Here is a 12453-nt window from a genome sequence, read left to right as displayed (position 1 = left end):
GGGGGGGGGGGGGGGGGGGGGGGGGGGGGGGGGGGGGGGGGGGGGGGGGGGGGGGGGGGGGGAGGAGTGAGCCTTGGCCCAGAGGCGGGGCTTTGCCTGCTGGGTTTGGGGGTCCCCGTGGGGATCTGGGCAAATGTTGTGATAAGGGACCATCAGGGACCATTTTATCTGGGCAAATATTGTGATAAGGGACCATTGGAGGTGAGTCACTAGCTAACGAGAGGCTGAGCAGGGGCTGGACCCAGGTCGGGCTTTGGTCACTGAGGCGATGGGACAGGTCACGGAGCCTCATCCGAGCTTCTGCTGCTCCTTCCTCGCCGTGGTCCTTGGACCCTCCGCTGCCCTGTGCTTCGTGTCCCTCTCTTCTGGCCTGGAGCCTTGGCGTCCTGCTTCTGGAGGCCTGACGATGGGCACCTCTGTTCACATCCACTCTGTCCAGTGGCCAGTTGGGCAGGTTGTTTACCTCTTCTCAGCTTCAGTGTCCCCATTTGAAAAATGGGGATAATAATGATACTACCTTTTGCGGGGTTTTGGTTTTATTGATTTATTATATATATATATATATATATATATATTTAGTTTTTTAAATAAATTTATTTATTTATTTTATTTTTGACTGTGTTGGGTCTTTGCTGCTGTGCACGGACTTTCTCTAGTTGTGGTGAGCCGGGGCTACTCTTCATTGAAGTGCACGGGCTTCTCATTGCAGTGGCTTCTCTTCTTGTGGAGCACGGGCTCTAGGCGCGTGGGCTCGGTAGTCGTGGTTCGCGGGCTCTAGAGCACAGGCTCAGTAGTTGTGGCACACTGGCTTAGTTGCTCTGCAGCATATGGGATCTTCCTGGACCAGGGCTCGAACCCGTGTCCCCCTGCATCGGCAGGCAGATTCTTAACCACTGCGCCAGCGGGGAAGCCCAACTTATATATTTTGTGGGAAAATATGTAGAACTTAAAATGACCCATATGACCCTTTGTAAGTGCACAGCTCAGTGGCATTAAGTACACTTACACTGTGGTGCAGCCATCACCACCGTCATCTCCAGAACTTTTTCGTTCTTCCCAACAGATACTGTACCCATTAAACAATAACTCCCCATTGCCCCTTCCCCCCAGGCCCTGGTAGCCTCTGATCTACTTTCTGTAGATCATGAATTTGCCTGTTCTGGGTACATCACGATAGTGGAATCATATGGGTGATTGATTGCCCTTCTGCGTCTGGGTTGTTTCTCTTAGGACAATGTCTTCAAGGTTCATCCATGTTGTAGCCTCTGTCAGAACTTCATTCTTCTTTTTAATCGCTGAATGATATTCCACTGTGTGGATGGACCACCTTTTGTTGATCCATTTATCTATTGATGTATATTTGGGTGTTTCCATCTTTTGGCTATTGTGAATTATGCTGCTATGAACCTGGGTATACAAATATCTCTTTGAGACCCTGCTTTCAGTTATTTGGGGTATATACCTAGAGGTGGAATTGCTGGATCATATGGTGATTCTGTTTAACTTTTTGAGGAACTACCAGACTATCTCCCACAAGTGGCTGCACCATTTTACATTCTGCCAGCAACGTACAAGTGTTTTAATTTCTTTACATCCTCAACAATGCTTGTTATTTTCTGGGTTTTTTTTTTTTTCCTTCAGTAGAAATTCTAGTGGGTGTGAGGTGGTATCTCATGGTTTGATTTGCATTTCTTTAAGGTTAGTGATGTCGAGCATCTTTTCATGTACTAATTGAAAAAAGACACCGTCTTTAGTGTAGCTGCTGGGACGAGCCGTACCAGTGAACAGCGAGCCGTACCAGTGAACAGCGTGGGGCTGCAGAGCTGGAGGGGACCTCTTCCTGCCCTTAAGGAGCTCAAATGACTTGAGCCCAGGGAGGCACAGACCCTGTGCATCAGGGCTCCAGGCGGAGTGGCCTTGAAGATGGCGTAGGATTTCACCAGAAGCCTCAGAGCCCTCCAGGGACAATGGTGGTAACAGCTCAGATGTCAGGCCTGAAAAGTTTCTTCTCCACAAATAGCCTCCTCCTCCAGCTGCAGGTGTTTATAGCTTCAGTTGATCCCTAGCCAGGGCGCCCCCAGGCCAGGCCGTGGGCATTGGTGGGGGCTGGCCTCCTCCCCAGCCCTGCCTGCAGGGGTGAAATGTCAGCTGCTGTATAGAGCTCCCTGTGAGGCCTCTCCTGAAGCAAAGATCTGTCTACCTGCGGGAAGCTTGTGCCCTTTTCAACTTTGAAAACTAATAGCTTTAGTTCTAATAGGACCTTATCAACAATATTAGCAAAACAACTGTCTTTGATGACCCTTCTTAAAGGGCATAAGCCCTGAATATGTTTACGGCCCTGGGGTAGGGCTGGTACAGGGAGGAAATGAGACACAGAAGAGGCCTGTCCCAGACAGGATTTAGCAGATGGGGTTTTCTTGCTCCTGTGTGACTGAGGAAGAATCTTAGAGCCTGGGGTGGCTGGCAGGACACGTGTGAGCCTGGGTGTGGGTTTTGGAAAAGGGTGGTCGTCACTCTGTGTGGACCCTGCATTGGGAGTGCCCCGCCTTCAGCCCATGGTGGGTGGGGCTGTGGGTGTGAGCTGGGGGCTTTGGACACATGTCCTCTGACAGATGGGCCACAGTCTGGTGGGGTGTCCTTTCCAGTCCCACCCAGGCCCTCTCTGGGGTTGGCCAAGGCCACCTGCCACACTGCAATGCCCAGCTGCCCAGCTGGCCTCCACGTGGTCCAGGTTGGCCTCCTGCCCCGGTCCGGGATCTCAACCTCCAGAGGGTGGGAGGCCCGGGGTTATGCAGCTGGTGGCTGAGCTGGGACAAGGATGCAGCTCTTGCCTTCCCACCAGCTCACCTGGATTTTCTACTCGTTTTCTCCTGCTGTTGCTCTTTTTCTTTTTGGCCACGCCATGTGGCTTGCGGGATCTCCATTCCCTGGTCAGGGATTGAACCTGGGCCATGGCAGTGAAAGCCCGGAATCCTAACCACTGGGCCACCAGGGAGCTCCCCTGCCATTGCTCCTTGTTGCCTTCACTGTGGCTTTATGGCTCTGCACACTCCTTACATCTCTCTGCTTCTCCCCCAGCTCTGGGAGCCTCCTGGCGTCTCAGTCATCCAGGGCACTTTGGCTCCTACGGCTCTGAGTACCGCTGTCCAGGAGAGAGTGAAAACACATGGGCATTGGGACTTCCCTGGTGGTTCAGTGAGTAAGACTCCGTGCTCCCAATGCAGGGGACCTGGGTTCGATTCCTGGTCGGGGAACTAGATCCCGCATGCATGCTACAACTAAGACCCGGTGCAGCCTAAATAAATAAATAGATAGATAGATAAATTTTAAAAAATATTAAAACAAAAACAGGTGGACCGGCTCTTGGTCCAAATAGTTGGCTCTCCTTGCAGGACCTGGGCCAGGGCCAGGGTCAGGGCCAGGAGCAGTGAGACATCACTAAGGACTTACTTCATGCAGAGACCCAGGGAATCGGCCAGGGGTGGGAGGGGTGTGGATGGTCCAGAGAGGCGGAGCAGAATGGTCTCTGGCAGAAGAAACTCCCAGCCCAGCCAGGGGAGACATCCGTGGGGAAAAAGCAGCCATTGTGAAGCCCTGGGTGTGGCCTTAGAAGCGGATGTTCCTGTGGGCTTGGGACAGTAATAAACCATGTGACTTTAAATAAATCACTTTCCCTCTCTGGGCCTTAGTTTCTTCTCGCTTAGGCTAGCTAGGACCCCTGGTGCCCCCTGGTCCATCCCCTCAATCCTGTGTTAAAGAGAAGTTAGGAGATAGACTCTAGGACCACACTGCGGATAGAATGAAGATGAGAGCAGCTGCACGAGCTGTTGTGAGGACGAATGTGTGCACACACATAACGCCTACCGTGTTCACTCTGTGTTTGTACGGGTGCCTGTAAGTGCTCCACAGACGGTCATTATTGTTACTGTTATCACGAGAGTGAAAGAAACTACAGTAGTTCCCTGTGTCTGTATAAGGCCTGGATTAGACGCCAGCTGGTTTGGAGGCAGTTGAATGGCCGGGTTGACCTCGGGAGGACCCCAGGGGGAGGAAGGAAGCTGTTTGCCCCCCTTGGCTGCAGACACCCAGAGAAACCCAGGGCTCCACTCCACCCAGGGGATCCTCCACTGCTGAGCAGCAGGCCGGGCCTGGCTAGAATACGGTCTGAGGGGCCTGCAAGGGAGAGGAGGAGGCCTCTCCTGAGAGGAGAGAAGCACAACTTCTAACGTACAAAGACAGCCGAGCCAGTCTGGGACCCTGGGACCCTGGGTCTGGCTCCTGTGACCCCACTGCTGGCCTCGTGCCTAGGGCCCGGGCCGTGCCTAGGGCCTGTCTGTAGGCAGAGCTCCTGGACCCTGTGGCAGAGACAGAGGTGGTGCTGGGGCTGGGCGGGGGCTCCGTCCTCATGACATGGGGGTCATCTGTGACATGTGGAGTAAGGGTCTCAGCCGGGGCTGGGCAGGGGCCTCCCAGCTGCTGTTTAACAGGTGCTACAGAGTACACGCCACTGCGTCCGGCCAGGAGGCCCGCCCGGACTGGGAGTGGACCTCCTGCGGACGGATCACCTTCTCCGCCAGGCCCTGTGCCACTTCCAAGAGGCTGAGCCAGGACTCAGAGCCGGGTGTTAGCCCTACGTCTGCCGGTGGCCCATCTGAGTGAGACTTTCTGGGCTCAGTTCTCCATCTGCCTGCCCTTCTGTGGGAGAGGTCGGATTTCCTGTGACGTCAGTGAGGCTCACACTTCGGGGCCCCTCACCTGTGTGGGCCCCTTCCAGGCGCCTAAACTTTTTATTTTATATTTTTTTAAACTCTTATTTATTTATTTAGCTGCACCACATGGCTTGTGGGATCTTAGTTCCCTGACCAGGGATTGAACCCAGGCCCTAGTAGTGAAAGCGCTGAGTCCTAACCGTTGGACTGCCAGGGAATTCCCAAAACTGTTTATTTATTTATTTTTAATTAATTAATTTATTTTTGGCTGTGTTGGGTCTTCGTTTCTGTGCGAGGGCTTTCTTTAGTTGTGGCGAGTGGGGGCAAGTCGTTGTGGTGCACAGGCTTCTCTTTGCAGTGGTTTCTCTTGTTGCAGAGCACAGGCTCTAGGCACGCAGGCTTCAGTAGTTGTGGCTCGCAGGCTCTAGAGTGCAGGCTCAGTAGTTGTGGGACACGGGCTTAGTTGCTCCGCAGCATGTGGGATCTTCGTGGACCAGGCAAGAACCCGTGTCCCCTGCATTGGCAGGTGGATTCTTAACCACTGTGCCACCAGGGAAGCCCCTCGATTTCCTCTTTTATAGCTGTTACCATTTGCCTTACATATTGAGGTGCTCCTATGTTGGATGCATAAATATTTACAATTGTTATATCTTCTTCTTGGATTGATCCCTTAATCATTATGTAGTGCCCTTCCTTGTCTCTTATAACATTATTTTAAAGTCCGTTTTGTCTGATATGAGAATTGCTACTCCAGCTTTCTTTTGATTTCCATTTGCATGGAGTATCTTTTTCCATCCCCTCACTTTCAGTCTGTATGTGTCCCTAGGCCTGAAGTGGGTCTCTTGTAGACAGCATATATACGAGTCTTGTTTTTGTATCCATTCAGCAAGCCTGTGTCTTTTGGTTGGAGCATTTAATCCATTCACAGTTAGTTAATTATTGATATGTATGTTCCTATTGCCATTTTCTTAATTGTTTTGGGTTTGTTTTTGTAGGTCCTTTTCTTCTCTTGTGTTTCCCACTTAGAGAAGTTCCTTTAGCATTTATTGTAGAGCTGGTTTGGTGGTGCTGAATTCTCTTAGCTTTTGCTTGTCTGTAAAGCTTTTGATTTCTCTGTCGAATCTGAATGAGATCCTTGCGATCCTTGCCATGTAGAGTAATCTTGGTTGTAGGTGCTTCACTTTCATCACTTTAACTATATCATGCCACTCCCTTCTCGCTTATAGAGTTTCTGCTGAGAAATCAGCTGTTAACCTTATGTTAACCCTATGGGAGTTCCCTTGTATGTTGTCATTTTCCCCTTGTTGCTTTTAATAATTTTTCTTTGTCTTTAATTTTTGTCAATTTGATTACTATGTGTCTCAGTGTGTTTCTCCTTGGGTTTCTCCTGTCTGGGACTCTCTGTGCTTCCTGGACTTGGGTGGCTATTTCCTTTCCCATGTTAGGGAAGTTTTCAACTATAATCTCTTCAAATATTTTCTGGGGTCCTTTCTCTCTCTCTTCTCCTTCTGGGACCCCTATAATGCGACTGTTGGTGCATTTAATGTTGTACCAGAGGTCTCTTAGGCTGTCTTCATTTCTTTTCATTCTTTTTTCTTTATTCTGTTCCACAGCAGTGAATTCCACCATTCTGTCTTCCAGGTCAGTTATCTGTTCTTCTGCCTCAGTTATTCTGCTATTGATTCCTTCTAGTGTAGTTTTCATTTCAGTTATTGTGTTGTTCATCTCTGTTTATTTGTTCTTTTAATTCTTCTAAGTCTTTGTTAAACATTTCTTGCATCGTCTCGATCTTTGCCTCCATTCTTTTTCTGAGGTCCTGGATCATCTTCACTATCATTATTCTGAATTCTTTTTCTGGAAGGTTGCCTATCTCCACTTCATTTAGTTGTTTTTCTGGGGTTTTATCTTGTTCCTTCATCTGGTACATAGCCCTCTACCTTTTCATGTTGTTTATCTTTCTGTGAATGTGGTTTTTGTTCCACAGGCTGCAGGATTGTAGTTCTTCTTGCTTCTGCTGTATGCCCTCTGGTGGATGGGGCTATGTAAGAGGCTTGTGTAACCTTCCTGATGGGAGGGACTGGTGGTGGGTAGAGCTCAGTAAAACTTTAATCCACTTGTCTGCTGATGGGTGGGTCTGAGTTCCCTCCCAGTTGGTCGTTTGGCCTGAGGCGACCCAGCACTGGAGGCTACAGGCTCTTTGTTGGGGCTAATGGCGGATTCTGGGAGGGCTCATGCCAAAGGAGTACTTCCCAGAACTTCTGCTGCCAGTGTCCTTGTCCCCATGGTGAGCCACAGTCACCCCCCATCTCTGCAGAAGACCCTCCAACACTAGCAGGCACGTCTGGTTCAGTCTCCCCTGGGGTCACTGCTCCTTCCCCTGGGTCCCGATGCGCACACTACTTTGTGTGTGCCCTGCAAGAGTGGAGTCTCTGCTTCCCCCAGTCCTGTCGAAGTCCTGCAATCAATTCCCACTATGCTTCAAAGTCTGATTCTCTAGGAATTCCTCCTCCCGTTGCCGGACCCCTAGGTTGGGAAGCCTGACGTGGGGCTCAGAACCTTCACTCCAGTGGGTGGACTTCTGTGGCATAAGTGTTCTCCAGTTTGTGAGTCACCCACCCAGCAGTTATGGGATTTGATTTTATTGTGATTGCGCCCCTCCTACCATCTCACTGAGGCTTCTCCTTTGTCTTTGGATGTGGGGTATCTTTTTTGGTGAGTTCCAGTGTCTTCCCGTCGATGATTGTTCAGCAGTTAGTTGTGATTCCGGTGTTCTCGCAAGAGGGAGTGAGCGCATGTCCTTCTACTCCGCCATCTTGAACCAGGATTTCTGAGGGTGGCCTCTTGATTCAGCCTTGGCAGTGGGGAGAGGTCAGCTGGGGGCTCCATGTGGCCTTGGCCGTGCTCTCTGGTTACAGCCCAGGTGGCTGACAGCCCACTTGTCTCGCCTCTTCCCTGCATCAGCAGCTCCCTCACTCCCGCTGCTGCGGCCCTCCGGGCTCAGCCAGGCCCAGCAGGACAGGGCAGGTCCCGGAGGTGGAGAAAGGAGGTAATAACTCCCACTCAAACCCTCTCGCTCTGCCTCTCCCCACCAGTGCCCTTCTTTATGGTCTAATCCTACCCGTGGTCAGTGCAGCTCAAGGCTCACCTGGCCGCCCAGCCTGAGCTGGCCCCTCCTCCTCTGAGCATGTGGCATGGTCCCATCGGACACGGGCGCAGGGCCATCATGTGGGCACACTTCTCTCCTGCACCGGGTGGTGAGCTCTGGAAAGCAGAGAACCCCTTGTCCTGATCTCATTTATGGTAAGGGAAGACGTGGGGCCTCGTCGTCCTGGATAATCTTGCAGCATCACCTCTAGGGGGCTGGGCCCACAGCAGGCACTCGTGTGACCTGTTGACGGTCTAGCTGGAGCCGTGGAGCTGTGCTTGGCTGGGTTCCCTGTGTCCGGGTTAGGGCCACGGGTTCCCCTCTGGAGACACTCTGTGTCTTGGCACCTGCGTCCCCTGTCCCCCTTGCTGCCCACAGACAGGACAGACATCCTGTCAGGTCCTGCTCATTAGTGGAGGTGGTGGGGACCGTGGGAGCTGCCTGGGGGAAGGGCCAAGGAGGAGGCTGCCAGGCTGCGGTGGGGGAGGCTCTGAGGGGGGCTTTCCGAGCTGTGCGCCCACCGGCCAGAGGTCCACAGCCCTGTCACCCTGCTCTCAGGTTATCAGTCCCCCAGCGAGGCCTCAGCTTCCTCTTGCTGCTGGGAGATCCCTGGGATCTCAGGAGGGCGGGAGGGGCCCCGCAGAATCCTCACCCCAAGTGCTGCTCAGGTTGGGGAGGGCCGGTGAGGGGCCCTTGAGCTCACCTGTCTTTGTCCTGGTCCTTCCGCTGAGTGGATGTTGGCGTCTCTGCAGGTCGGAATGAGCTGATCGCCCGCTACATCAAGCTCCGGACAGGGAAGACCCGCACCAGGAAGCAGGTGGGCCCCGGGGCAGGTACCCTGGCACTGGTCGGCTCCCAGGGTGGGCCCGGCCCTCCGCAGGACTGGGTGTGGACTCTGGGGACCAGCTTGGGAGGGGTCCTCTGCTGGGTGTGCCACAGACGGTCAGTTTCCCTGGGGTCCCTCCTGCCATCGCCTGGGAGGAGACCCCTCCCCATCCGACTGCACTTGTATTTAACTGGGAGAGGTGGGACCGAGGTCCCATCAGTGACTGATCCTTTCATTCATTCGTTCATCCATTCAGTCTGTGATGGGATGGGGGGCTGTGGAGGGCCGAGGGTCAGGGGAGCCGGCCGTCGGGGAGACAGGAACCCCTCTTCCTGCCACAGGTGTCCAGCCACATCCAGGTGCTGGCTCGGCGAAAAGCCCGCGAGATCCAGGCCAAGCTCAAGGTAAGGCCAAGGCCGCAGCGGGGGGCTTGGGTGGGCCAGCCTCCCGGGACTTGGGGCTCTTCTCCCAGGAGGAAACGTCTTCCCTTGGGTTTGGGGGCTGGCTGCTTACGTGTGGAGCCAGTGAGCTTCTCAGTGCTGAGGAAAGTGGGGTTCAGCCTGTTACCTCTCTCCCACCTGCACAGGCGACGTTGGCTGGGGGCCGTGTCTGTGTGTGAATGGCCAGGCTCACAGCATCCTGGGGGACAGAGGCCGGTCTCCTGCTGTGCTCCCCGCCCCCTGCAGCCCAGAGGAACCGGGCACACCCTGAGTCCCACGGTTAGAGCAACAGGACTGCCCTCCAAACCCCATTTCTTGCGGACCGTGTGGCCCCTTACTGCTGTCACCCAGATCCTGTGGGTGGCAGGCCTGCAGGGTGGGGTCCACGCTGGGGGAAGGGCTGGTGGGGCTCCCTGGATCAGCCCCACCTTGCAGGCCTGTCTGCCAACAGGCGACTGCTACACGGGGTCCAGCCGCTGGTGGGAGTCCCCTCCCCATGGGACTCAGGCCTCCTGGACCCTGGACCCAGGAGCCCTTGGCTGAACCCTGGGAGGGAGCAGGCTGCCCATCACAGTGGATGTAACAGAAGAGTCTATGGCTGCTTGGTAGGAGGAGCCAGCACTTGGGGCTGAGACCAGTAAACCCACAGGCATTTTAAGTTAATTTTTATTTTTATGTTTTGGCCGCACTATGCGGCTTCCGGGATCTTAGTTCCCCGACCAGGGATTGAACCCGGGCCCTCGGCAGTCAAAGCGCAGAGTCCTAACTGCTGGACCGCCAGGGAATTCCCCACAAACGTTTTTTAAAGCAGTGGAAGCCCTTTCGTTTTTCTCCCAAATTAAATATCACCCCAACCCGTTATCAGAGGACCTACTCTGGTCAAAGCTAGGTTGGCGAGAAGCAGGGTAGGGACCCCTTGTGCTAGTCACCGCTCAGCCCCCATGACTCTCGAACCCGAAAGCATTCCAGAACCCAGTTTAAAAGCCCCTTGACTAGAGGACCACAGAGGCCCCATCTGGCCCCGTTGTCCGTGACCCTGACACTGGAGGCTCTGACGGCATGGGTGGGAACTCCCAGGAGGCTCCATTCCTCCTGCATCAGCCCAGCTGTCCCCCGCCCCTCACAGCTGTGGCCCAGCCCTTGCTCCTTTGTCCCTGGGACAGCTGGCTGGGCCGCAGCTGCTGGTCTCTCCCTCTCAGGCTGGCGCATGTGTGCCCGGATATCCCTGGCCCTGCAGCCCACTTGCCCCTCACTCCCCGCTCTGGTCAGCCTGTGACTCACCAGGGCCTGGTAGGGGACCGGGTGGAGAGCCAGATGTCCAGGGTTCTGTTTAGAGCCATCGAGGGGAGGTTTGCATTCCCGTGGGGGCCGGCTATACGGCCCACGTGTGCTCGAGGAACTGAACCTGTCCCTGTCCAGGGCTGGGAACGTGGGGCTGGGAACAGCCTCTGTGGACCGCTGGACAGGCTTCAAGGGGAGCCATGGACCCCTTAAATAATATGCACATTTTCACGTATATGCATTTTTTGGAGAAGATTGGTCTGAGGATTTTGTCATATTCTTCAGAGGGTCTGGGACCCAATGTAGTTAAGCTCCCTGGTGGATGGCAAGGTCAGGTGGAAGTCCTTGGGTCATGGCCCTGGTCTGACCTGGCTCTGCCCTGGGCCGTGGGCCCTCTGCCATGTCACCCACCTGCCTCAAGCTCCATCCAGCTTCCCCGCCTGTAAAATGACAGGGTTGAGCAAGGTGGTATCTGAGGTCCCCTCCAGCCACAAAATTCAATAGCCTGGTCACTGATATCACCCCGCACTCCCACCTGATTCCTGTCCCACTCGCTGGTCCCTGGCCGTTCGTTTAGACTGGCCATCGGGAGGAAGGGACTCAGGTTGCCGACACAGGGCTGGAGCTCTCTGCCCTCCCACCACTGCAGTTGTTAACAGAGGTTTGTGGGCCTCCTGGGGTGTGGCCTGCCACCCCATTCGTGTCCTGTAGGGAGCGGGCCTGGGCATGTATGCCATCTCCCTCCCGACATCAGCAGAGCCCTTGGGGAGAGGCAGCCTGATGCTTTGGTTATCAGAGACAGCCTCAGAGCAAGGCCCAAGTTTGGCCCCAAAAGGACAGTGGGCTGGGGTGTCCCACCACTCAGCACGGCCTCCCAGGCCCTCTGCTGAGGATGGGTGCCATCAGATCCTGATATGCCCCCTCCTTGGTTTGCTCAGCCCCCCGGGCCTGCAGAGGTCAGAGGTCATGGATGTGCCATCCCGGACGGACCTTAAGGGCCTACTGTCACGAGACCCCTGTCAACACCCAAGTCCCCTAAATCCTCTGAGCCTCAGTTTCTTCATCTTAGAATGGGGAGCCTACGAGTCCTGCCAGCCTCACGGGGGTGCTGAGATGTTCAGAACCAAAGTGAGACAGCGTTCTTTACCTTCCGGGGGCCGTCTCGTGTGTGCCCCATGAGCGTAAGGGGTCGCTGAGAAGCCGAGTGGAAGTGCCTGGCCCCAGACCTCATCGCGCACGATGCTGGGCGCACCACGCCGGGCGTACCACCTGGACCCTTCGGGCCTGACGCCGTGGTGATGCTACCCACCGGGCGAGTGAAGTCATGCAAAACCAGCTGTGGGCTGAAAGGACCTCCCTCAGCAATTAGCTTGCTTATTACTCAGGACAGATTTGGGTCCACGAATCTGATTATTAAATAAAGGGCCCACTTATTTTTCCCTTTTAAGAAGTAATTCATCATAAACATAGAGAATTTCTAATCAGAGCTCCTGAGTTGGCATAAACCAACCTTTTGTCTCCAATAATGCTACCCATACTGAATAATACTTGCTGTTCAGTCTGTACGTGTGGTCTTCTTTTGGACCCACTAGGCTGTCTGACATACAGTATGTCTTACTGGTTTTGAAGACCTTTGGGATTGGGGAGCTCAGGATGGGGGACCACTGGCTAATACAAGTAGTAACCAAGTATTATTACGATTATTATTATAAGCAGGTCATACTGCTGATTTGTTCAGAGCCTCTGCAGGGTGAACCCATTTTGGAGGGGGGTCTTTGGACCATAGAGGGCAGATAGTTGGTATTCGCATCCTGACACGTAAAAGGTTCGGAAGCCATGGGTGCCCGTGGTACAGTAGAGATCCACAGGCCAGGGCTATGACGGGCCACAGGAGACCGTCCCTTGTCACCGTCCATGTGACCGAGGATGACCCCTGCCCAACAGATATTCATGCACCAACTCCCAAGGGCCAGGTGAGGTCCCAGCCACCCCTGGTGAGCAAGACCTGGGTGGTCCCTGTGTCCCTGAGGTTGGTAACAGGAGAGCCATGGT

At 54.1% G+C, this 12453-nt stretch overlaps 1 protein-coding gene across 1 annotated transcript in view; it reads left to right on the top strand.

Annotated features, from left to right (window-relative positions):
* The window catches only part of TEAD4 (TEA domain transcription factor 4), a 35921-nt gene that overhangs the window by 4920 nt on the left and 18548 nt on the right, over positions 1–12453 (top strand). The window contains exons 2-3 of the mRNA XM_007469452.1: positions 8607–8671; positions 9022–9084. Coding sequence (XP_007469514.1) covers positions 8607–8671; positions 9022–9084 — 128 coding nt within the window. The remainder of the gene's footprint in view (positions 1–8606; positions 8672–9021; positions 9085–12453) is intronic.

The sequence above is a fragment of the Lipotes vexillifer genome, unplaced genomic scaffold, assembly GCF_000442215.2.
Source record: "Lipotes vexillifer unplaced genomic scaffold, Lipotes_vexillifer_v1.1 scaffold395, whole genome shotgun sequence".
In the NCBI taxonomy this organism is placed as follows: domain Eukaryota; kingdom Metazoa; phylum Chordata; class Mammalia; order Artiodactyla; family Lipotidae; genus Lipotes; species Lipotes vexillifer.
The sequence above is the reverse complement of the archived record's forward strand: the minus strand, read 5'-3'. Positions and strand labels throughout refer to the sequence as shown.